General features: G+C 40.9%; 1 protein-coding gene across 2 annotated transcripts in view; it reads left to right on the forward strand.

The window, feature by feature from the left end:
• jade2 (jade family PHD finger 2) overlaps positions 1-23,593 on the forward strand; it is a 221,814-nt gene that overhangs the window by 121,363 nt on the left and 76,858 nt on the right. For both annotated transcript variants that reach the window (XM_006785027.2, XM_006785028.2), the window contains exons 7-10: positions 1,908-2,075; positions 6,631-6,747; positions 14,545-15,030; positions 18,454-18,618. In XM_006785027.2, coding sequence (XP_006785090.1) covers positions 1,908-2,075; positions 6,631-6,747; positions 14,545-15,030; positions 18,454-18,618 — 936 coding nt within the window. The remainder of the gene's footprint in view (positions 1-1,907; positions 2,076-6,630; positions 6,748-14,544; positions 15,031-18,453; positions 18,619-23,593) is intronic.

Consider the following 23,593-nt stretch of genomic DNA (forward strand, 5'->3'; position numbering starts at 1 on the left):
AGGCGATGAAAGAAAAGGTTGCTCCCAGCAGTATTAAGTAATATTGCTTTTAGTTTGTAACCACATCCAGCACCGTCTGTTCCTTCCCTGGTAAAGTGGTCTCCCTAACGCTCGGTAGGTGAAACACGGGCCATGCTTGCTGAGGTGCTTTGTTTGATCAATAAAATCATTTCATCAATAGAGTCCCTTAATTGCTTTTAACAAAGACGGAGACTTTCGTGTTTCATTTCTTTGAAGGTTGTTTGTTTTTTTCTCTTTGTCTCTGTTGTTTTATCATCCTCTAAGTCTAATATGAATGCGTGTTCTGCCTTTTTAGTTATATGAAATATGATGTGTCCTTCCCTCGTGATGGTCTGGGATTTGGGGCGTCTAAATTTCATTTGAGGCTCAACTAAAGGAGTAATGCTTTGATATGATAGATCTGAGGTGATAGGGATAATGGTAGAAAAAGAGCCATTACGTATGCTTCACTTGCCACAGTAGACCCTTTCTAACAATGAAGGAGTAAATAATGTCTGACAATAAAATAACACTTTGTTTCTAACCCTGGGGACCGGATCTTATCAGAAACATATAAGCATGCTGTTACGCTGGCATGAAAGACTTCCATGGCACCCCTCTGTGATAGCGGAAGGGGAATTGGGTGGAGCTCTGATCATACAAAACCCAGCTGTGCTTTAAAAAAACAAAATAAAGTCTATGTGGCATTTCAGATGTGTTTTAAGCTCATGCTGTTCTTATTAAAATAAAGAAATATTAAATTGAGATTTGTAATTGGAGCAGCAGTGGATAAAACCTTGTAGCAAGTTGTTGCATTGAAACCAAATGTATGTTGGGGATTTTAACTTAAAAAGGAAGATGACTCGCAGGCTTTAGGGTGTAGCTGGTGAAAGTTATGCCAAGATTCCTGTTGGGAATCACCCAATGTCTTCTACGGTTACTGTTGCAAGCAAGTACGTCATTAACACAGGAAAGCCATTCCCCATTTAAAGCAAGTTATTTAGGTTTTTAGTCTTTCCTAATGATTTTATTGTTGCTACTTCGCACACTGATGACCTTATTGGTCTTCACCCAAACTGTGCTCAAACCAAAAGCCCTCCGATTTGTCCGTTGGTGTGTGATGTTAGATTAAAAGGGCTTAGGCATAGGAACAGGCACTTGTGTGAATGAGTGAATGAAGCTTGTAGTAAAAAGGAATAGAAAAGTGCTCTATAAGTACCAGTCCATTAACCATTGTGCTGACATGAGTAATATGGTCAGTGCTGTGACATCCTGATGCGTTCACATATTTTCATGCTTTTTATGGCCGAGTGATTGTATTGCAGCAGTCATGTCGAGATGAATGTGTCCACGATATAACTGCTTGAGAGCGTTCTTAACTTTTCAGCGGCTTGTAATTCTCATTAGTTTGTGCAACCGACAACAAGAAAACTTAATGGATTGTGAACCAGATCAGCTGCTGCACCACTTATGTGCTCAATCACAACAAAAACAAAACAAAATTCACTGTTTTTAGGTTGGCTTGAAAAGCTGACTGTCATATTTTGCCAACACAGAGTATATGGAATACAACTTTTAATATACACCTAATGGTTTACATGGGGTGTATGTTAATGTGCTTCAGTGTACAAATATGTCTTTAATGAACTTTTTATTTATGGTGATTTGATCTAGTTTTCCATTCTCTTATTAGCAAGACTAGTAATCTGTCCACTGTATAAGAAGTTACAGCTATTGGCTGGTTAGCTTGGCACAAAGACTTTGTAGGTAGAATTGGTTAGCCAGAATAAATTGGCTTGCATGTTACGTCATGGTTGGTAACCTATGTAAATTCAGAACCATCTTTATGCAGCTTTCGCATTGAGACCTGTCATAACTTTCCTTTTTTATTTTTTTCCCTGTTGCAGGCATGTTACGGCATCCTGAAGGTACCCCAGGGGAACTGGCTGTGTCGGACCTGCGCTCTCGGGGTCCAGCCAAAATGTCTGCTCTGCCCCAAGAGAGGGGGGGCACTCAAGCCCACCCGCAGTGGAACTAAGTGGGTCCACGTCAGCTGTGCCTTATGGATCCCTGAGGTGAGACACTAAAAGAAAGACACAGAGGTGGTCACAAGGTCCACATACAGTCAGATACTGATTGGTTTCTTTGTGCAATCTTAAAATTGCAGCCAGCATGTTAATGAATTTTTAATACATCCCTGGAAGTGTAACCTTTTCTACATTCGCTTTTAGGCATTGTTGGCTTCACAGAATTGTTCCCACAATGTGGGGAGGATGAAATTGTTCAAAATGTCTTGGTATGGTAAAGCGTTAAGAAGGCAAGCCGGACTCCTGAAAAACAGCCCCACACTGTGATACTTCCTCCACCAAACTTTGTACTTTGCACATTGCAGTCAGACAACTGCCAAACCCAGACTCTTCCATTGGATTACCAGATGAAGAAGCGTGATGTCCATCCAGAGAACGTCTCCACTGCTCTATAGTGCAGTGGCAGTGTGGTTTACACCACTGCATCTGATGCTTTCCATTGCGCTTGGTTCTGTAAGGCTTGGATTCAGCTGCTCAGGCATGGAAAACCATTCCATGAAGCTCTCTCTGCGCTGGTCTTCAGCAAATCTGAAGGTCACATGAGCTTTGTAGATCAGTAGCAACTGACTGTGCAGAAAGGTGGCGACCTTTGCACACTGTTTGCCTCAGCATATACTGACACCGAGCTGTAACTTTACATAGCCTACCACTAGGGCTGGGCGATATGGCCTAAAATTCATATCACGGTATAATTTGAAGCACGTGCGGTAACAATATATATCGCGATATATTATTTTCTTCTGTATAACGTATTTTCCGCACTATAAGGCACACTTAAAATCCTTTAATTTTCTCAAAAATCGAGAATGTGCCTTATGTATGAATTCTGGTTGTGCTTACTGACCTCGAACCGATTTGGGCGTGCAGAAATCTGTTAAAAAATGTTTTAGTACAACTTTGGTAAGCCACACTGCTTGATGGATTGTCAGAGCATTACGGCTGCCGTAGTGAGGAGCTTCGTGGAGTAATCTGGGTCCAAAACTCTGTCTGCTTCAGGTCCCAAAGACAAACACTGAGAGTTAAAAACGGTCTAAATTCTTTCATCTTTAATAAAATTATCGGCGCTGCTGCTTTACCAGGTGTAACAATTAAGTTTAACATCCAGGCATCCATGAAAACAGAATTTATTACATTTAACGGAGTTAGAAGTTAACAGGAAGTTAGCTCGCTAGTTTCTACCTAAACATGACATACCATGTTCTGACTGAGAGATTTTTGAAACTAATTAAAACGTACAGCTCTGCTACCACTTCCAACACAAATGAAGACAGAAAACTAAACAGCAGTGGCGTTTATAGGGCTACTGAAGTTGGACTACCTGGTATATAATGTTGTGCTACGTGATTGCTAGCGACACAGCTATGTTAGCATAACATTAGCACAGTGAAGCTGGAGGATGAACACCAACTTTTTTTCCCCACTTGATAAAAGTTAACGTGAGGGATTCTGGTGGTCAGGGACAAATGCAATCGCATAGCAGGATGCTATACACCGGCCAAACTTCAGTCAGGACAACAACTGAGATTATTCATCCACAATACGAGGTTAGTTATTAATATACTGCAACAACATGGGAATATAGCAGCTGCGAGAGAATTCAACATTAATGAATCAATGTTACGGAAGTGGAGGAAGCGCAGTTTTTGGATTTCTCCATATTTCAAAAGTGCTTCATCTCTTTGCTATGACTGTCACCCGCCATGATTTGCAGATGATAATGGTTGTAGCCGCTGCAAGGCTTTCGACCAAAACAGGCGCAGCTTGGTGACATCATCAACATGCGCTATTACGATAGAGCGATATAGTCAAAATCTCTATCGTTGGCCAAATTAATATCGTTTCTATCATATATCGTTTATATCGCCCACCCCTACCTACCACTTCATGGCTTCAAGTCACTTCCACTAACAGTTGACTGTGGAATATTTAGTAGCAAGGAAACTGCATGACTGGACTTGTTGGACAAGTAAGTCCTGAGAGCAACCCATCCGTTCACTAATATTTGTAAAAGCAGTCTGCACGTCCAGATGCTGCATGTTATACACCTGTGGCCGTGGAAATGATCGGAAAAGTTGAATTCAATGATTCGGATGCCTGAGTGAATACTTTTGGCAATGTAGCGCATCGCTGTGGTTTTACGGTGAAGCCTTTGCTTTGCAATTAGACTCAAAAAAGTCTTTGGTGGAAGATTTTGAGAAGCATTTGCACCTGTTACTTGTTTCCACCACTTGTTTAGAGTAAATGTTTAAAATACCAGTCAACACCTTCCTCTTTACAATCTGAAGAATGCAAAATGATTCCCGAGGAACCTGGCTGTCAAGCGTGCTTCTCCCAGCAGCCGCTCATTTCGTCTTGACGTTTCTTGATGACACCTTTTGTCGACGTCGCTCATCTGAAAGCCCCAAACGGAGCCCCCTCATTTCAGAAGGTTCGTGGATGCGCTTCGAGCCTTGCACACCTTTAAGACAGCCAGTCATATTTCTTCCGACTATTCAGCGGCACACTTCACCAGCACATTTCTCTCAATAATAGAGTGGCTTTTGGCACCTCAAACCTTTTCCTCCTAATTGCCTTCTGTCACCCTTGATTGGGCTAATTGTTTTCGTTGCTCCATTCGCTTTTGTTTTCTCTTCCTACCGTGGCGGAGGGGGTTAATTTGCATGTCTGTGCTGTGTGTGTGTGTGTGTGTGTGTTTTGTGCTCTTGTCCTTGTGTGGGCTCAGATGTATGTGCTTCATGCTACTAGTTGGTAGATTTTTTTCTGAATATGTGGTGGAAAAAACTGTGTGTAAGTGTGTTTTACATTTATAGTGTATGTGTGTTTGTTTTTGTATGGGTGTGTGTGCCTTCAAATGATACAGCCTCTCCAGAGCTGTGCATAGCTGCCTTATGCCTGCCTTCAGCTCCTAGAGAGAGGTCTCTTTTTAAACAGCTTTTCACCCCTCATAGTTACACATAGACACACAAACACACACACTCAATCTCAAAGAGGAAGAGCCCCTCTTTTAAGAAGGCTTTTTATTTAGCACAGTGATTTCCTCTAAAGCGATTTTAGATTTTGTCCCTTTTTTCATCTGTCTGCTTTGAAATGGGAAGTGCAACTTTTGCGTATGTGTGTGCGCGCGTGGGAATCACGGTTCTGAACAATCCAATCAATTAACTGTACCATTCAAAAAGTGGAAATCCTTTTCTTATCGACCGGCTCTTATATCAGCTGCATAAAAGAAGTGCGCGTTGACAGTGACGGCTGTGGCATCATTGTCAGAATTGCACTTTCTATTGACATTCTCAATGGAGTGAAAATTGACCCCCGCATCAACTGTGTGAGTGTGTTGTACAAAAGACATCGATAATAACAGAAAGAGCAGAGGCCATTGGTTTGTTCTGTGGTTGAGCAGATGAGTGGAGAAAAAAGAAAATCAGATAGAAGGACGAGTGGATGATGGGGGGGGAGGCGTGACCTGCGGAAATCAGTTGTCAGCTTGTTAATACAAGCGTGAAGGACAAGGAGAGAAGGCCGTGCCTCAAATATGACAAGAAGTGGATGTGAAAGAAGTGGAATGTTTTTTTTTTTCTTTTTTGTAAAGAAATAGGCAGCAGAGGAAGGAAGGAAGGAAGAAACAGCGCTTTGGTGATGAGTGCTCTTCACTTCTTTTCTGCATGGCTGGTTGGCACAAGTCAATGACTTCTTGGTTGTATTTGGTGCAGGGAGGTCTGGGGCCAAAGCTGTCCTGAATGAACTGCTCAAAGAGGAAGTCACACAGAGCTTTACAGTAACCTTTTTCCAAGAAGCACATGTGTCTCTGCTCTGGGTTCGAGGACAGTTTTGGAAATTGGAAAACAGGTGAAGTTATTCAAGCTAAATTTGGGTGTAAACTGTCATTCCTAGGATGCGTATAGGGAGGTTACTTTAATCAGAAACTGAAGAAGTTGCGTAGCTGAGGTGTTAAATATATTTAAGAATATGATAATTATGATCTAAGTTCAAATGTTTTATTTTATTAATACTTTATATGGCGTCAAATCACAGTTGCTTCAAGAAGATTTATTTTTTAAGGTAAAGATCCTGCAATAGTACATAAAAAATCTGAACAATCAGACGACCCCCTATGAGCAAGCACTTGGCGACAGAGGGAAAGAAAACTCCCTCCTAAGAGGAAGAAACCACCAGCAAAGCAAGGCTCAGAGAGGGGCAGCCGTCTGCCGCGACTAGCTGGGGTTGAGGGGAGAAAAGAGAAGTGAAAGACAGCCAGAGATTAATAATAGTCAATGATTAAATGCAAAGTGGTGTATAAAAACAGAAGGTGTGAAAAAGGAACAAATCATGGGAAGCCCCCAGATGCACCAAGAGTCTTTCAGCCTCAGTTGCCTGTATGACCATCGCAGATGAATATTACCTTATCCCAAAAAAAGCTGCATATTCCAGCATTTGAGAAGCGGCAACCAAAATATGTTTGGCACTTTGCCTAATTATTAAGTGAGATTTTTTTTAAATAATTTCGAGTAAGATGAGTTCTTACTAACTGTTTTGTGTTCCTCCTTAGGTGAGTATAGGCTGTCCAGAGAAGATGGAGCCCATTACCAAGGTGTCCCATATCCCCGCCAGCCGCTGGGCTCTGTCCTGCAGCCTGTGTCGAGAGCACACAGGGACCTGCATTCAGGTATATTATCAATGCTTTGCCCGTCTATCTCATTGTCTTCAAATGTTAAAAGAAAAACCCCAAAAAACAAAAGAAACACAAGCAGCATTGAAAACGTCCACAGGTTCTACAGTGCTCCAGATTATGGGTTTCAGCTTTTGCTTCTTTTCCTTCTCTGGTTGCTAAATCTCAACTACCAGTTTGCAAACAAGTTAAACCAAGATAAGTGAGGGTGTGATTTCAACAGCAACAAGTTTCCTCTTTTTAAATTATCATGCAGCCTGCATGCATGCTGTACATCAGCCAGAGGTGGTTTGTGGATATGTGAAGGTTTCCACTATGTGTAATATTTATTACAAAGGGTGAAACACTGATCCATGAATTTATTAATGAAGCCTTGCAGGTAAAAAGACACAAAATGAGCACAGCATGCTCCAAACACAGCATCTCTCTCATCAAATTATTGTAGTTTTTAGTTTCCTGATAGGCAATGTGGATGTGTTTGAAGCGACTGCTTAGTATGCAAACACAGCCCCTGCTGACACACTTACACTAACCCACTTCACAGACATTAGCCTGTGCATGATTTAGCTTCAAAAGTGCCCTGAAGGTGAACTGCAATCCTAAAGCATTGCAATGCTTTTGCATTTGCTTGCAGCATATGCACATCCCAGATTTATGTACTGGATACGAACGCGTGTGTGCGTTTGCACATCGGTGAGGGTGTTTCCTGACAGTGTATCCCTGCTGTAGTATCAGCGAACCCCCAGAGTTGGAGTCGTCCGTAGGGAGACTCTCACTCTCCTGTTTCCATAGCTGAAAGCAGACTGCTGTACAAACATACTTGCTAATCAGTTGAGATGCTTTTCTGCACAGCAGCGCGAGCAGCAGGAGTTCTTTGTAAACCACGTTGTAGAGAAAAGTCGGAAATAAGAAATATTTTTCCGCCCCGAAAAGTTTCAGTCCAGGAGAGAAAATTTCTTTTAATTTATTTTTTCGATTTAAGTGTTTGCTGTGATTTGTGATACAATCATTGTAGATCAATTGCAGGATAATGTATTCACTCTATAGCAGACATTAAAGCACAAAGCATGTGTTACCACTGATATCTGTGTGTTTTTAATGTTGAGTAGGTCAGACAGCTTCAGCCTTGAGTGTTCTTCACTTCGGCACCACTTCCAATAGTGAAATCCACTTTTTGAAGCCTTTGTCTAATGACACCTTGTCCTGTCTCTTTTCATGCTGAGCTACTAACAAGCATCTGAAGCGCTCATAACAAAGTATACATATCTAACAACCATTAGCCAGGACGTTCTGATTTAAGAGTCTCTTAATTAGTATTCTACTGAAGATCCGTGCACTAGAAGGTCAACCAGTGCCACCTGTACTGTATATGTAAAAGAGATTCTGTGTACAGCTTTTAATAATGAGACTGTTGTAGCTCTAAGTGTGCTAGATGGATAAGTGAATAGAAAAAGGTCTTGAAAATATGTCGTAAGAATGTAATTTGCTTTATTATGACTCTGGTTATTCCCATATCAAGCGGTGGACATCCAGTAGCTCAGATGTTGGAATATCATAGGATTGGAGCTGAATTCTGTTTAAACATACAGAACTTTGTTTTAAAGTCTAGTCCTGTGCAGTGCTGCACATTTTGTTATTGAAGGGATACCAAGTAAATACAGGGCTAGTATTGCGAAGAACAATACTTATACTTTCAACTTATAAAAGCAACTTATGTAGTAGAGATTTAAGAGATGTGACCCTTAAATCACAGGTTTTTTTTACTTTCCACAGTTACAAAGCGCACCAATCAGCCTTTTATTTATTTTGAAACTGGGCTTTTTGGAGGAAATTTGCCTGCTCTAAAGCACTTTGGATCAACTTCTGTTGTTTAAATTTGCTTTAGGTCAAAAATAAAATAGATGTATTGGGAAACACAAAAGGGTTGTGACAGTTTTCATAGTGCATGTTTGAGGTATATTTCCAAAAAAGAAAACAATTTAACACAATTCAGTGGGCTACATTCTGAACTTGGAGGATGGAAACAAACTATTGATCCTATCGCGCTACAATACTAGTATTGTTATCGATACGATTGACTATATTGACGATTGATTGACATATAGGGAAGATGCTTGAGATCTCTCAAGTGATCACACTGATTAGTTACTGTAGGTCCAAGCTTCTCTCTAATCTCTGCCCCTTTCTGGTTTTTGGGTGGAAAAATGGTGCAGTGGTTAGCACTGCCGCCTCACAGCCTTTCTCTGTGGAGTTTGCCTGTTTATGCTCCCTCTGGGTACTCCTGCTTCCTTCCACGGTGCAAAGGATTGCATGTTAGGTTAATTGGTGACTCTAAATTTGCTAAGGGTCCAATGTAAGTCTATAAGCTCCAGTGCCTGCATGACCCCGAATTGAATTTGTGGTAATATAACGAATGGATAGATTTGTTTAAAATTAATTATGGAGAGTGATGGAAAATCTGCTAAACCTAAAGCTGAAAAAGATGGGAAGTTGCTTCATTGATTTTTCTGGTTGGTTGGTACCAAATACATGTGCAACAAAAAAAGAGAGGAAACAAATCCAGAATTTTTCAGGTCAAGGAAATGATGATAAATCGCAAGTGGATAAACAAGTTAAAAAATGTTCCAGAGTAAAGTATGAACAAACCTCAGTCTGAATAATGTCGGGGGTTTTCTCAGTTAAGTCTTGCAAAGATTATTTTAGAGAAACATGTTTTCTTCACAAACAGAAGTAGTCAGCAGCAGTGTGGGCACTGATAAAAACATTATTAATGAATCCCTGCCAGAACAGAGCAGGTGCAGTCGAAAAGGCCAGATGAGTTTTTGTTTTTTTTTCTTTTTCTTTTTCTTTTTTTTTGCAATGACTTGGCTCATACCAAACAACACATTTAGCCAACTCCACGCTGTGTTCAACCTTTTGCCTTTTGCCACCGAAAAAGTGAGAGCAGCTGCAGTGGGCTCAATCTGACATTTGGTTGGTAATAAAAAAATGGGTTTACAGTGCAGACCTTTGACCGTATCTCCACGTTTTATCAGGATGATGTATTTATTGGGGTGTCTTACACAGGCTAAGCATGTGATTATTGGATCACACCTTCTGTTTCTTCATCACTGGCTTTATTTTCTTGGTGATTTATCTGTGCATCAGGTGAAACTGTCAAGCTTTAGCAAACAGTGAGTGTAGGACTCAAGTGCGGGGCCCGGGCAAGACGGAGAGAAGTAGAGTGCATGAACTAACTTAAATGAGCTCTTACTCACTTTAAAGAAACGTAAACATAGAAACAAACTTTATTTAAATACAAGGCTGAGCTCAGCTGAACATATGAATGCAATTAACTGGAGAGAGAGGCGGGCATGAGGAGCGAAGGCAGGTAGCGAGGGACCAGGTAAGATCTGTGAGACAAGAGGACAAGTTAGACAGTGCAGAGAAGGAGGAGGAGAGTTAGGCAATGTTGTCCAGAGGATTATCGTGAGAAAACCTTACTTGAAATCCGAGGTAGTCGGGCCAGGGGAGGGTGCCAAAAGGGAGAGGTTTTGAGCCCTCAAGGAAGCTGGTGAAGGGTGGTGCGTGGGAAGGCTCCGAAGAGCGGCAGCGGTGATCCAGCAGGTGAGTAATGATCTCAAGTGGCAGCAGAAGAAGTGGCATTCGTTAGAGGTGAGTGGTTGCACATGGATGTGAGATCCGGGGCTGGCTTAGTGGAGACGAGGAGAAAAGGCACAGAATTACATGAGAAACAGATCATAAGAAAAAGCAAATAAAAACAAGATTAGCCTCTTCACCACGTCGGGTGAGCTCATAATCTGGCGGAGTGTGGATGGCCGTGTTGGTCTTATTGTACAGCAGTTGATTGCTCTGATGATCAGCAGGTGACCTGAAGGGGAGGAGAAAACGTGGTTCCAGCTCCACTCCGATGGGGTGGAGGAAAACAGCTGCCTTCTAAACCCACATCTGGCAGCTAACTCATTGGTCAAAGCTTCTTATGACAGAGAAAAGCCATTTAGTTTTACCTTAAAAAACAAGGACAAATTAACTCTTTAAACATGAGAATGTACACTGAAAAACCAACCAAACTGTCATAATGATTTGAGGGCTGTGCAAAATCCATTAGAGCCAAGGTTTCTTTGCATTAGCTAGCTTGAAAAAAACCTAAAAACCCAGTTACAAATAATGGATAGTTATCCACCGTCTTTGTTAACCCAGGCTATGTTTGTTGATCGCATACAATGATGTGCCACTTGACTCTTCTTTGACACAAAATGGATGGATTGAGTTAAGCCTGATGAGTCAAGATAAGCAGGTCATGGAAAGAAAATATGGATATTAAAAAAATATATATGGTAAAATCTAGCAGGTGTTGCCAAGAAGACAAAATGGTGATACTGCAGAATGTTCACATCCTTATGCTTGTGCATATGCAGTCATTTCAGACTGCTGCACATCAAAAACAGATTCCATAAACATGATCACTATATCAGATCTGATACAGTCCCATAGTGGAAAAAAATATGGAAATCATTTGTTTTTGTCAATAAAGGTAAAATTCATATAAAATATATGCACAATATGAAGTGGGACTTAAACAAGTGCTGTTAAATAAACTCGTCCACTTTATGGGTAGAATGTTGTTATCTATTGGACGCAATATCTTGGATACATTGTCAAAGTTTTAGGAGAAAATTTGCCACTCAGCAATCATCTTGGTAACAAAGTGGCAGCTGTGGTAAACGCTTACCCCATTTGTAGCTAAGATGGGCAATCATCAGTTATCATAAAGCCCCGAGTCAAATAAATGGGGAGAGATATAACGTGAATTCCAGTGGTTACCAGAATATAAAACTGTCTAATCTGATAAACAATGAAATAGTTTGGTGATTTTACCCTAAAATAAGCTTTCTTTTTTTGTCATCTACAAAAGGCGTGTATGCTATGCACAAAGTTACGCAATACATGCTATATCAGTGTTTCTAACTGTTTAGGAGTTTATGGACTTTCTTCACCATAGCACAAGTGTTCTGCTGTGCCACATCATACAAGCCGAGAAACAACACTAGGCACGCTCGCATCTTTACCACGATAATGAGATATACAGTGGGGGAAATAATTGGTATACTAAATGTTTTGACTTGGGGAGGGACGTTCTCCTCCAACATTTAGTAGGACATGCCCGCATCCATTGGCCCTTTAATGTGGTGAAGTCATCCTGTACCCTTAGCAGAAAAACACCTCCATGCTTGAATGTGAGGATGGTGTTCTTTTTGTCATACTTAGAATTTCTCTTCTTCCAAACATGGCAAGTTGAGTTGATGCCAGAAAGCTCGATTTTACTTTCATCTGACCACAACACTTTCTCCTGCACCTTCTCTGAATCATTTAGATTTTCAGTGGCAAACTTAGGCAGGCATGTACATTACCAACGCTGTTAACAGTGGTGTACTAGGTGACTATCGTCCCAGCTGCCTTCAGATCATTAACAGGCTCATTCAGAATAGTTTTAAGATTATCTCATGATTGTCCTAACACCATGATGCAACCTCTCGTGTGGCGCTCCAGACCGGGGGCATTTCATGGCCATTTTCTGTTTCATCCTCTTGCAAATAATCACACCAAACGTTGTCACCTTATCACCAAGCTTCTTGTTGGTAGTCTTGTAGCCCGTTCTAGCCTTGTGCAAGTCTACAGTTTTGTCCCTGACATCAAATGACAGCTCTTTGGTCTTGGCCGTGGTGGTGAAACGGTTGGAATGGAAGATGTGCTTTATATTGAGATCAGGGGAATTTGTGATTATTTGGTCAGTCGGTTGGTTAATTGGTTGAGTGATTGGTTATAATCTGTGGGAGAGAAATCTAGCTGAGTTGTAGGGGATCAAATACCTATTTCACTTTGTGATCTGCAAATCAATGTATAACTTTTATGTAATGTGCTTTTCTGAAAATTTTTTGGGTGGATATTCTGTCTCTTATCATTAATGAAACTACCATGAAGATTATAAACGGCTCGTTTCTTTGCAAGTGACTTTCTTGGCAAAGTTAAAACTTTTAGCAGGGAATCAGATACTTACAGTGGTTTGAAAAAGTGTTTGCCCCCTGATTTATTTATTTATTTATTTGTATACTTGTCACACTTAAATGTTTCAGATCATCAGACAAATATAATATTAGAGAAAACACAAGTAATCACAATAAATGCATTTTCTAAATGAAGGTGTTTATCATTGTAATAATAATAATTCATTTATAAACTGTAATTTACTTGTGTTTTAAGAAATCGGGAAGGGGGCAAACACTTTTTCACTTCACTGTATTCCCCCCACTGTACAGGCTGCCACACCTTTTGAACTTCTAGGGTTCATCTGCATTAGCACAATAACACAGTAGGTTTATGTTTTCTCATTTTGCTGTTGATTGACTCTTTGCAATCAGTAGTGTTCATATTTGCTGTTATATCACTTCCCTATAGATTTCTAATGGGGTTTGTTTAAGTGGCAAATCTCCCTCATAATCTCTCTGATAGTGTATCTGGTAACGTTAGGGAAAGAACTGGTGAAAATGTGGTATTTGCAGGCAGTTTTCAATAAAAACCAAGCTTGTCGTGCTCAAAAGACTAAAATATATAACAGTGACTGTACAACTTGACATATTGAGCCAATTAAAGCAAGGAGTCTATCATCATTATCCACATTGGGGAATAACACACATAGGAGGTCTCCATTAGTCAGTTTGCGGTTTCACATGGATTCACATGCTGTTTCACAAATCATGTAAGTTTAATGCAGGATATCTCTGTTAATCCTCCCACACACAAATAGGCTCTAATATTAAGCCCATAAAAGATGAAATGAGAGTGGGTTCATCTGGATCTCTCAGCATACCTGAGATTACAGTCGCACACTTTTCCATGTGCTGCTGAAGGTTGTAGTGATAGATTGGTGTTCGGGCTGATGATGACCTACTTTAGTGTGTGACAGTAGAGAAGACGGCAGCACAGTCCAAAGCCAACCCGAAGTTCAAGCAAAAAAGAATATACTAGCCAGTTATGTCTCCTTTTTTGCCTCATCGTGCAAACCACATTTGGAAATGCTGAGAAGCCCAATGCCAGTTAGGACTGGACTGTTTCTTTGGTAGGAAGTAGTTCCAATTAAAACTTTTTAAAGCTTTTTAGAAAGTTTTTATGAAGCATAAAAGCCAAATAAGGATAAGAAGAGAGAAGTAAAGGGAGAGAGACATTTGTAGAAAAGTTGTTTTCCAGATGGTTGAGCCGGTCGGATCAGTGATTTTTTTTCTTAACATGCACTGCAGTGCAGAGAGTCACCAACGAGCCTCCTGCCGAATCCTGAACTACTTTGATAAGTGCAGATCTACACACACACTCACACATACTAACAAATGTGCATGCAGCAGTGACACCAGTACAGTCACAAGGGTTCTCGCTTTCTCATACACAGACACACACACACACACACAAAATCGTACCATGCCTGGAGGGACTCAGTGGGAGGTCAGCTCTTAGTATGACCTGTAATGGATAGCACTGAGAAACATGCACTCACACACATATTGAAACATATCCCAAGTTACCAGAATGTCAGCAGAAATGGGAAAGCTGTGTTTGTTGTGACTTGGTCTGTCTTTCTGCTTTGCTGTACTTGTTCTGGAACCTTGATAACGCAATAAATCAACCGAAAATGACAGCTTAAAACAAACAGTTTTGACAAAATGTCTGAGAACATGAAGACATTTTTTTTTTTTTTTATTTCTGTGTCCCTTAACTCAATTTCCTCTCTGTCCCTCCTCCCAGTGCTCCATGCCCTCCTGTATTGTGGCCTTCCATGTGACCTGCGCCTTCGATCACGGCCTGGAGATGAAGACCATCTTGGCCGAGAACGACGAGGTGCGCTTCAAGTCCTTCTGCCTGGAGCACAGCAACACCAGTACAAACACCAACAGCACCTTCAGCTCAAGCGGACTGAGCAACGGCAATCACGTCACCGCTTCCACCGCCAACGGAGCACACGGTGGCGCCAGACCCGAGTGGGCCGCCCCCGGTCTCACCTCCGAGCTTCGGCAGGACCAGCAAAACGAGACAAATGGCAGCAGCGATCCGGAGCAGAGGTCGGTATCGCACCTGGTTTCAGTGTCGGCGTCGGAGCGGGCTGAGCGCGACCAACTGGAGAGAGAAAAAGTGAGCCAGAGGAAGCAGAAGCTTCAGGAGCTGGAGGATGAGTTTTACCGACTCGTGGAACCCAGGGAGGTTGCCGAAAACCTGGGGCTGCCCGTCTCCCAGGTGTGTTAAGCTAGGACCCTACAGCTTCTCATTAAGTTATAAGAAATGAGGTTAAACACTTGTTGCGATAGGATAGGTACGCCTGAATGTGCATCAAAAAATACCCGCTCCTCTAGATAGTGACTCAGGTATAGGCACACAGTGCACAGACATGGTCAACAAGATGAGTGGCTGAAAAAACTCACCGATGAGAGAGCTCATAATAGCAGCACTTGTTCCTGCTAAGAGGGAGCAAGTATGCAGATACTGTGACTGCTCAGTACAGCAGCGACGTGCAGCAGAGCATTTCAGAACGCCAGATTCACCGAAGCATGAAGCTGTTAGGAAGTGCTGTTTCTGTCCAAAGAACAAAAAGCTGAAGGCTCCTATTGATTGATGAAATCTGGGAGAACATTGCCTAGTCGGAAAAATGTGTTTATGTTAAGAGTATAAAATTATAGAAATATGAGAAGACTAATCATGTACTTGCCTCGATTTAGCACACTGGCTCAAGTGTTCCCCATTCATAGGTATTCGTAGACCGCATGATGAGTTACAGGTATTTGTTTAGACCATGCTCTGATCTGCTTTCCAAACATGGATGTTGCTGCTGGAAAGTGTTTTATTTTTATTTAATTTTTTTTTTTATTAGGAAAGCTAAACCATGGATTTGAAAGAGTTCTTTTTTTAAAAAAGAATTTTTGATACTGAGTCAACACTGCAGGGCCATTTTGGGTTTTAAAAAGATAATAGAGCTGAGAGAGGAAAAAACTCAGATATTGTCTGTGGTTAAGGTCACAAATCTATGAGAAAATATTGTTGTGTTGTCAAAGAACCGCTTCACTTTCCTTGGCAAGGTTGGGGCAACCACATTGCACCACAGTGCCTCAGTGTGCTTTGTGTCTTGCCTGCAGTGTATGATCTAATAGAGGTATTCATTGTAGTTGGATACACTAATGAAATACTTGGGATTGTAGCCATGTTGTCAAATACCCAGACTTTGAAGAGTCATTGCTTACTCAGATCATGAGTGAAACGTTTTTCTTAGTGCTGCACTTCTTTAATGTGTGCAGTCCCAGTTTATTTTCCTTGGTGTAAAAGGTTGATCCTTCAAATGTGAATATGAATGGGGATCTTTAACAAAAGAAAAATGTCAAGTCTACAATCATGGGAAAAATGACGTTTTCACAGGACTCTATATAGCCCTGTGAAAAACTCAGTACACTCGGTGAGGTTGAACAACTTTTAGCATCAGTAACTTCAAGTAATTATTTTCTGTATGACTTTATCAGCCTCTCAAACTGTTGTGGAGGAATTTTGGCCCACGTTTCTTTAAAAACAGTTCACACTCCATGTGTGCACACCTCTCTTAAGGTCCCACCACAGCATTTCAATCAGGTTAGGTTCATTGCAACACAGTGATTCTTCTTATTTTCAGACAGTTGTAGGTTTGCTGCTGTGCTTAAGTTCATTTACTTGTTACATGACAGAATTTCAGCAGTGCTGTAGCTGTCAGACAGATGGACTCACACTTTACTCTAGAGTACTTTGGTGTACAGAGGAGTTTCTGGTCAACTGAATGGCTGCAGAACAAGCCCGAATCATCACCCGTCCACCCCCATGCCTGACAGTTGGTGTTTGTGTTTGCGTTATACATCATGGACAAGACATCTCTACTTTGGTCTCATCTGTCCTAAGGACATTGTTCCAGAAGTCTTCTGGTTTTTTCCAGATGCAATTTTGCAAACTTAAGCTATGCTTTGGGCTGATTTTGTGAGGATCCCCATTCCTGACCAGCAAACTACCAAAACTTTAGTTTTTATAGCATTGCTCACACTTGCTGATGATCAGTTTATCATGTGTATTTGATTAGCAGCACCTGGTGGCTATTTAATTAAAAAAATTCCTACAGTATTGAGTAATGGTGCACCTAGTTTTTCACAGGACAGCAGAGAGTCCTTTCTTCTCTATGTGACTATATGTGTATTTTGTAATTTTGTGAGACCTTTGTAAACTTTTTTCTTTGACTTTAAAATCACAAAGAATATCCAAGTATTTGATATTTAATTTGAGAAAATTATTGAAGTTTAATATGACTATAAAGTTTCCAAAGCTGGATGACTTTTTGAAATAAATCTCATGCACAAATGTGCTCTAGAATTTCACACTATAATGCTTCAGTGCCTCTAATTGACAATTAAAAACAACAAAAAAGAAAATAGTCTGAAAGCACAGTACATTAGTGCTGTTCGATATAACGATATATATCGGATGACGATATAAAAACGTCTATCGTTTCATTTTACGCTATCGTTTGTTTCATGGTGTTGCAAAATAAACTGTTTACGGTAATATTTTTTCACCGTTTTGATGGTCACTGTAGTGGCTATATTCATTTCTTAAAGTTCTCTCTTTCTCTTATATTTAATATAACCACACTACGGACGGACAAGCGCCTGTTTTTATGGGTTGTCGTTAGCAACAACGACGGTAACACCATCGCATGTCCGCTTGTTTATTTTCCACATAAACTTTTCACAATAAAGCTCAAGATCCTGTTGAGAATTTTCAAAATAAACGGAATCACGTGAAAAAGTATGCAAAGTATTTACCGATGAGAAGCACAAAAAAGAGCCGCCAGGTGCTAAAAAATAAACCTTAGACTCAAACGTTAGAACAGGCTTTTCCCCGCAGCACGCCGTGTAATAAATACTCACAAAGAAAACGGCGGCCGTTACAACTTATGTCTAAAAATGTATAGTTTCATGCATCGGTTAAAACAGCGGTCCCCAACCTTTTTTGTGCCACGGACCGGTTTATGCCCGACAATATTTTCATGGACCGGCCTTTAAGGTGTCGTGGATAAATACAACAAAATAAAACTAGTACCGGTACCGAAAAAAAGAAGATTTATTCATAACACACATGAAAAGACCAAGGAAAACCGAGTTAACGATAAAAACGATAACAAAATAACGCTGAAAACCGATAAAAACCCTGAAAACTATACATTTCACACCTGAGCCTCAACTCTTGCGGACCAGTACCAAATGACTCACGGACTGGTACCGGTCCGAGGCCCGGGGGTTGGGGACCACTGGGTTAAAACACTCGACTCCAGCTACATGACACGCAGCTGGAAACAATTCAGCTACCCGAGATTCACAGAATTTACAGAAAATATAAAATTTTTTGTGATTTATATCGTTATCGGGACGATAGATGTTTTATATCGGGATATGAGATTTTGGTCATATCGCACAGCCCTACAGTACATCTACAGTGCCTTCATTGATTTATAGCAAAGCCATGACCAGATGCTTGCACTGATTTTTAACTTGATGAAATTTCTCGCTGCCATCTTTGACTTGAATTGAAATCAAACATGGCAGCGATGCGAACATTATGATAGCGTAACAGGTAAATGTGTGTCTACGTTTTAAGGTGGACTACTTATATCAGTTCTGGAAGCTGAAGAGGAAGGCCAACTTTAATCGACCTCTGGTGACCTTAAAGAGAGACGAGGTGGACAACCTGGCCCAACAGGAGCAGGACGTCCTCTACAGACGCCTCAAACTCTTCACACACCTCCGACAAGACCTGGAAAGAGTGAGTTGGACAATCAGATGCAGACATTGTTTCGATGTTTGTTTGGTATGAAGCCAAAGAAAACTTGTTTCTTTGCAGAGTGCTTTATTCTGGGATCATTTCTTTCTGTTCGCGTGTGTTCGGTGTGTGTGCGTTTCGAACATGTGCGAATATTCGTGCTCGGTGCTTGATCCATCCCTGTATCGCTGATATAATTTCCGAGTTAATTTACATTTTTCCGAATGTTAATTAAAAAGATCATTGACAGTATCATATGAAGTTGATTTTTGCTCTCATGAATATTGATGTTAAATGAATGAATGGCTCAAAGGATGACGGGGTAATGAAATGACTCAGGGATATAATGAGTGACTGACTGATAGCCAAGTGTTGGAAATGTAAGTGAAAATCCACCAACTGTGGAGAATTCATTTGTTTTTTCTATGATCTGTGATCATTGTGACAGATTAGTTACTTCATGTAAAAAGTCAGCGTGGCACTCTAGGAATTTCCTCAGATTTGTTTGTTTGTTTATTTGTTTGGCGTGTTTTTCTCTCCCACTCTTCTGACTTGGAGAAAAAAACTTCACAGAAAATTCCGTCTCTGGTGACCCGGAGCACAGGAATAGCATACAGTACATACTGTAAAGTCCCTCGGGAAGTGGAAAGTCAGCTCTATAGTGGAAATTGGTTCAGACGTTTTTCGTTTTCGTTTTTCTGAGAGCCTGTGGGTTCGTTTTGTGATGCTCCTGAGCCCCCTGCTTGGAAACAGTTTGTTATTCCCCAGAGAAAGAGATGGTAATGCTTGTGCAGCTGCCGTGCCATGGAGAGAAAGGCTTTGATCTGGAGTTTGTTGGTGGATACCAGAATAGGTCCTCCGCAGCGACTCCCTACTTTTACTGAGGCACCTCAGATGGTTTCTAGCTTGGCCCAAATGACCCCAGTAATCAAATATGGTAAATTTCATGATACTGTCAATTTTTAGAACTGAACGCATGGTGTGGTTTTTGGGAGTGTGCTACATCTACACCTTGATTGTTGATGAGTTCAGGTAGACCAAGTGTCCTGATTTGGAGGCTAACGTAAGAGCGAGCTAATGGGCATTAATTGTACTGGAGGCTTTAAACCCGGCGAAGAATACTTTTCCGGCTTCTGTGGTTGTGGAAGCAGAAGTTCAGGGAGGCTTTTGAAGTTTTAACTGCTAACTCTAATTAAAGGTGTCTGTGGATGAGGAAGTTGAAAGATTTAATGGAAGCCTGGCCCATCTCTCAGGTGAAGAAATTTCAAAGGGTAGTTAAGATTAGTCTCAAAGTGTTGCATGTTGTGTTGCATTCGTAGTAGCCGTTGTAACTGGATTGATCACATTTTGGAGGGTTAGCAGTATCTTGGTGCAATGAGAAACTTGTTGATCTATTTATGGAGAAAGGAGGTTATGGAAGTTTTTGCTGCTAATGTATGTGCTCAACACAATGTTCCTTAACATTTAAATAAAACACACTTTTATGAAACTCACTGAGCTGCAATCGAAGAAAACTTATCATTATCTACATGAAATGTTTGCAGCTTGTAGTTTGTAACTGTAGCTGCTAAGAGTTGAGGTTATTTCTGAATGCTGAAATATTCCCCTGCTGATTTCAGTATCAGAGCTTGCATTTGGCTGCAGAACGCGCACTAATATTTTCAGTTTTTTGCCTGGTTTCTTGAATTAGTTGTGCCCATCTTCAAAACCTCACTCCAGAGCTCTGTTAGTACATTGGTATTCTCTGCTGCTGCTGCAGTGCTCTCAAAACCTCTTTCTGACCCTGCAAACTATACAGGATCTAAATTACAGCGAGCAGCCAAACATCTACTGCGGCCAAAATTTAGGGGGATACACGTAAATGCAGTTCGCTAAGGACATGCGGCAGGAGTCCTCTGGTTTTTTTTTTTACATTTAGACAACTGTTTATATCATTCCCACAATCAAAAAAAAATCTTATTATATATGCTTACCTTCACGTATTAAATTACCAAAAATATTCACTGCAGAGAGATTCTTAACCCCTTCAAGGATATTTCTGTCAGCAGAGTCTAAGGTGCATCGGTAATCTAGTTCCTGTTAAATACTTTGGTGTGTAATTTCAGGCTGTGTTCGGCTTGCCTTGGTTTTGTTCAGCTTGGTTGATTTAATTTCGTTTATAGTAAGAAAACCTTTTGGTAATTAGGTGGCTCCATATTAACCAAATGACCTTTCTGTACAAAACTAAAAGAGTTCAAATACAAACACAAGAGATAATTGGAGTTTTTTTTTTGTTAATTGCTCCTTAGTTTTTCTCATTTAGCCTCAGCTGGTAAGACCAGTGGACTTAAGTTCAGTGCTGATTAGACCACCGGATCAGCGTGCTTTGTCCAGCGTCCCACGGTGTTAATTTGGCTTTTAGATGATAATTCCTCCACCTCTTAACTTGAAATAATGGAGTCACAAATCACTTCCCACAGAGCCAGCTTGTCATTTCTAAACAGTGGGCTGAACTTTTTTATGTAGGTCACTTTTTATTTGGGTGAGCCAAATAACTGAAAGCCCTTGCTATACTTAGATATTCTGTAGCTGTGCAAATCACTGTCGATGTACACTATTTTCTGTGATTGGAAGACCACTCTACAGATGTGTAGAGAATTGTGTAACTGTAGCCACACCGCAGTGGTCTCTGGTGGTCAGGGTTTATTGATTGTTGCAGTTTTCTAACCTCTCAACCAGTCAGTGTGTCCATGGACTCCATAACTCTTCTCCCTCCTGACCACCCATTATTGATGTGTGTGTGTGTGTGTGTTGTAGAAGTGAACCATACCACTTCAGCTTTCAAAGGTTAACTCTCTTCATTCTATCACAAAACAGCGAAGCAGTCAGTAGGAAATAACAGTTGAAACAGCTTATTTACTCAGAGTATGTAAAGACGGTGCCTACGTGTACCTCAGTGTTCGAGGCAACTGTGTCCTATTTGTGAAAAATGCAAACACGTGGTGATTTAAAGCAATCCATGAATACATGTTGGATTTAGCTTGAATATTACATCCAAATATTGCAGATTTATGGGGAACATCATTTGGCTTTCACTTAATACAGAAATGTAAATAAAAAGGTCATTTTTCTGCGATTTTTAATGTTCCATATGCCTTCTTTTATCAAACAAAAAACATTAGGAATAATAGAGAGACTGATTTTATTTATAAAGCGCCAAATCACCACAGCAGATGCCTCAGCGCTCTTTATATTACGAAGGAAAGACCCTGTGATAATACAGAGAAAAACTCCGATGAACCCTATGAGCAAGAACTTGGTGACAGTGGGAAGGACAAACTCCAGGTAGAAACATCCAGGAGTCCAAAGTCAGCTCTTAGTAAAAATAAAATGGGGTACATACTGTAGACTGTGAGAAGTTTTGGTATCACCCTGCTCGGTGTTTCTGCTCGCCACCCTTCACCGTTCTGTTGAGACGCTGCTGCTACGGCAACACTGGGAAAGTGACAGTTACATTTGATCTCTATTTTTTTCAGTTCGTGCGCCCGAAAGACTGATGGCTCATGTGCTGGCAAGGCTGTCCGTACTCCTCTTACAGTACTGGTCGGAATTTAATTAAGCTGACACACAGTGATCGTCTGATGGGTCTTCAACCACATTGTTCTCAAGGTTAAAGTCCCATTTGTCACTGTCAATTAATTTGAATTCTCATTCGTTTGTGCAGTACAGCGAATAAATGACAAGGAAACTTTGTAGTAACCTATGAGTGGTGACAGATGAGCTTCTAGATCCCTGACATTTTGGTTTTGGGGATTTTGTGATTATTATGTAAAATAACTTTGCTGTTTTTAAGCTCTTCTTAAGCTCTTAGAGACAAATATCTGACACTGTTTGCTTCATCTTATTCACTATTATGATTCAATTAGGCTCACACTGAGTGATGCTTATATGCAGCTACAGTTGCACCATCAGCTCACCTCCATTTAGCACCATTAATAATCAGGTGTATTGGAGCTGTAACTTGTAGTAGTTGAACTCTTAAATTCATGTAGTCTTGGTTGAATTGTTGGAACTCCTGGTAGTTATTGACCATACTTCACCGTAAGTACTCTGTTTTATATGTTAGGACAGACACCCTGAGTATAGCGACTTTAACTCAATGTTATTGTGTTTTTAAGAAGCTTCCGTGGAGTTGTTGGGGCACAAAGTCTGAATTTTCAAATTGTTTTTGTGCAAATGAGGCAGAATAATGTGTCTGATCATTTTGTTGAGGCATGTTCAAAACAGCATTTAATAGCCTGAAAGCTGTGCTGCGATTGCAGATCAAGACGTGCGGTTGATCTGAAGGTGTTTAATCTGGCTGGCTCCAAATCTAGCAGTGTTCTTCTTGACCACTGCCCAAGTGTGTAACGGAGAAAGTCGGATTGATTAGAATTGCTGCTGGCAAGTCACCCATGAGGAGGATTGATCTCCAATTGGTCACGTTTTGGCCAAGTGAGTGTTGACAGCTCACTGCTGTGATGCCACTGGCTGTCGATACACAAGCTCTCTTTCACTTCATCCGTCTTCTTCACTTTTCTTCCTCCTTTTACTTTTCCATCTCTCACGCCGACACCACCTGTAAGTATCTGCTCTGTCATCCATTGCTGACCTTTTTTTCAAGTGGTCCACCTGCTTTGCTTTGTTTGTTCGTTGCATATGGTATTTTTCTGTGGAGGTGTTGTGTGCATGACATTGTGTTTCTAAGTGCATGTATGTGTCTGTGTGGAAGATAGCGTTGCAATCATCTCTGATTTGCGGGCAAATTGAAAAATCCTCTCCATCCTTCCATCCCGTCATCCCCAGACCCCAACCCAATCAGACCCCACGACCAAAGCCTCCAGCCTGCTGCTTTTGTGAACAAGTGTGTATGTGTGTCTGTGTGTGAGTGTGCGGGTGTGCATGTTGGTGGTGGAAGATTCCAGGGGCTAATGTTGGGGTGGATTATCCCCCTCCTCTT

The sequence above is a fragment of the Neolamprologus brichardi genome, chromosome 10 (assembly GCF_056152115.1).
Source record: "Neolamprologus brichardi isolate AB-2024 chromosome 10, ASM5615211v1, whole genome shotgun sequence".
Lineage (NCBI taxonomy): Eukaryota > Metazoa > Chordata > Actinopteri > Cichliformes > Cichlidae > Neolamprologus > Neolamprologus brichardi.